Source organism: Temnothorax curvispinosus, unplaced genomic scaffold (genome assembly GCF_003070985.1).
Source record: "Temnothorax curvispinosus isolate PA1 unplaced genomic scaffold, ASM307098v1 QBEX01008603.1, whole genome shotgun sequence".
Classification (NCBI taxonomy): domain Eukaryota; kingdom Metazoa; phylum Arthropoda; class Insecta; order Hymenoptera; family Formicidae; genus Temnothorax; species Temnothorax curvispinosus.
Genome location: NW_020218383.1, coordinates 1 through 2,575, shown reverse-complemented (window position 1 = coordinate 2,575; position 2,575 = coordinate 1). Strand labels below are relative to the sequence as shown.

Below are 2,575 nucleotides of genomic sequence, written 5' to 3'. Positions count from 1 at the left end.
GAATTGAATAACTGTAAATTGAAGATATTCGAATATGTAGAGAGCAGAATGGCATTTATCGCGCCGAACCTATCAATAATTGTCGGTGCGTCAACAGCTGCCAAGATTATGGGTGTCGCGGGTGGTCTGACGAAACTCTCTAAGATGCCAGCTTGCAATCTGCTGGTCCTCGGATCTCAGAAAACCACGCTCTCTGGATTTTCGCAAGTTACCACCTTGCCGCATACAGGATTTATCTATTATTCCGAAATTGTACAAGAAACTCCTCCTGTAAGTTTGTTCTTCTTGCATGCTTTGTACAATAAAAATTATAAGAAGTAGTGAAATATTACAACAATGACTCTAACGTATGTAACGTTACAGGATCTACGGAGGAAAGCGGCAAGGCTGGTGTCATCAAAGAGCATGCTGGCAGCTAGAGTAGACGCCTGCCACGAGAGCACGGACGGTCACATTGGCCAAATGCTGCGCGAAGAGATCGAGAAGAAGTTGGATAAGCTGCAAGAGCCGCCACCCGTGAAGTTTGTGAAACCGCTGCCAAAACCAATCGATCCTGGTCGAAAGAAGCGCGGTGGTAAACGCGTGCGCAAGATGAAGGAACGCTACGCGATCACGGAGTTCAGAAAGCACGCAAATAGGATGAACTTCGCAGACGTAAGTAATAAATGAATGTTCTGGAATTTATAATGTTCTGAGGATAATTAGAGAATATATTATTATGGTGCGATTGCAGATTGAGAGTGATGCCTATCAAGAAGATCTTGGCTACTCGCGAGGGACTATTGGTAAGGCTGGCACAGGTAGAATTAGGTTGCCACAAATTGACGAGAAGACGAAAGTCAGGATATCCAAGGCACTGCAGAAGAATCTGCAGAAGCAACAGCAATGGGGAGGCAGCACCACTGTCAAAAAACAAGTCTCCGGTACTGCTTCCAGCGTGGCTTTCACTCCTTTACAAGTATGTTTACACTTTTTATGCTTTTGACGCTTTACAACTGGTAAATTTAATTGCGTAAAAAATAATTTTTTATTTTGTCTGTATTTGCAGGGTCTTGAAATCGTCAATCCACAGGCTGCGGAGAAGAAGGTCAACGAGGCAAATGCGAAATACTTTTCCAATACAGCTGGTTTTCTAAAGGTCAAGAAAACGTAAATGTATGTTGCATTAAAGATCGATATCCTTGAAAAATCAGTTTACCTCTTGTTCTCGTTGAACGCAATACCTACTATTTATCCACTGATTGCGGATAATATAAAAAAGAGGGAGAGTCAAGAGTGGATCTACGTCACAATTATTGCACAGTAAACATTTCCAATGCAATATTCTGCAGAAGTATATTGTTGCATAGTGGATCATTTTCTCAACGATCACACAATAAACATTTAAAACGTACATTAATAAAGAGGACAAAAATTAAGTTCAGAGTAAATCATTAATTTCTTATTAATGTAATTATAGTAATGTAATTTGCATTGACTAATTTCAGAAAGTTGTTGAAATAGAATCTATTTTTTTTCTGCGCTGTTCGTTCTGTCACAGTCCCATCATTCGCTGACATTAGTCTTCGTCTGGGAGATTCGTAGGCATTTGCTCCGTCTATTCCTACTTATGTCCAAGCACCCGCGGTCGCGCGAAATATAGCAAAACCTTCGCCGGCGAAAGTGCTCGATTTCACATTGATATTATTCAATGATAATTGAGGACTAATTATAAGTGGGGAACGTTCCAACTTGTATGTGTATCACTATTTTTGTCGCATGAATGGCAAATTCCATTATATCGCTTATACATCAGAAGGAGGAAATGGAGACCTAGATATAGAGGTAGATACATAAATAAATAGATAGAGAGAGAGAGAGAGAGAGAGAGATGTGTTGAAATTTTATTAGTATTTTTTAGAGCTTGCAATTAATTATTGTGCAATTATTAATTATATCTATATGAATAAATTACATAAATATTGAATTTAGGATTTATGCTTCAATTTATTCGTACGATATACAAAAGTACATATAAGATAACATAAAATTTATTTCATTTTTCTACGATAACAAGCATAGAAAATGTAATAATCAACTATGTGACATTTTCAACACTATTGAATAGAGAGTAAATATTGCTGAGAGACCACACCTCGCATACATGTTCTCTGATATTCGAGCTTGAACACTATTTCATTTTAATGACACGCGTCATTTACGCAATACATTTTATATATGTAAATCGGTTTATATCGGGAAACGAAAAATTTGCATCGCGTGCTACGCCAGGTTTCCGCATTTTCCAGCTGGTTCGCGAATCGAGATCGAATTCTGTTGCATAAATAGTTGCCATACACCGACTAATTGTTACGTGATTATTACTGATGTAAGCTCAAAAATCTTTTTTCTATGTTTATTTAAAACCGCACGTGAATTAATATGATGCATTATACGTGCATTATATCGTTCTATTTATGTTTCTATAACGATAATTTCTCTACATGCACTTTCATATTCTTTCTCGTAATCTTTTTGCCATGAATAGTGCAACATCATGCAATAATTATAACTAATAGTTTCTGTTCTAACGGAA

The 2,575-nt window shown here is 37.5% G+C and overlaps 1 protein-coding gene across 1 annotated transcript; it reads left to right on the top strand.

Annotated features, from left to right (window-relative positions):
• The first annotated feature begins 6 nt into the window (after positions 1 to 6).
• On the top strand, positions 7 to 1,192 carry LOC112458014 (U4/U6 small nuclear ribonucleoprotein Prp31-like). Its single transcript, XM_025021389.1, has 4 exons — positions 7 to 270; positions 364 to 654; positions 734 to 958; positions 1,049 to 1,192. The coding sequence occupies exons 1-4, from the start codon at positions 49 to 51 to the stop codon at positions 1,151 to 1,153; spliced, it is 843 nt and encodes a 280-aa protein (XP_024877157.1). The 5' UTR covers positions 7 to 48; the 3' UTR covers positions 1,154 to 1,192.
• The last annotated feature ends 1,383 nt before the right edge of the window (positions 1,193 to 2,575 follow it).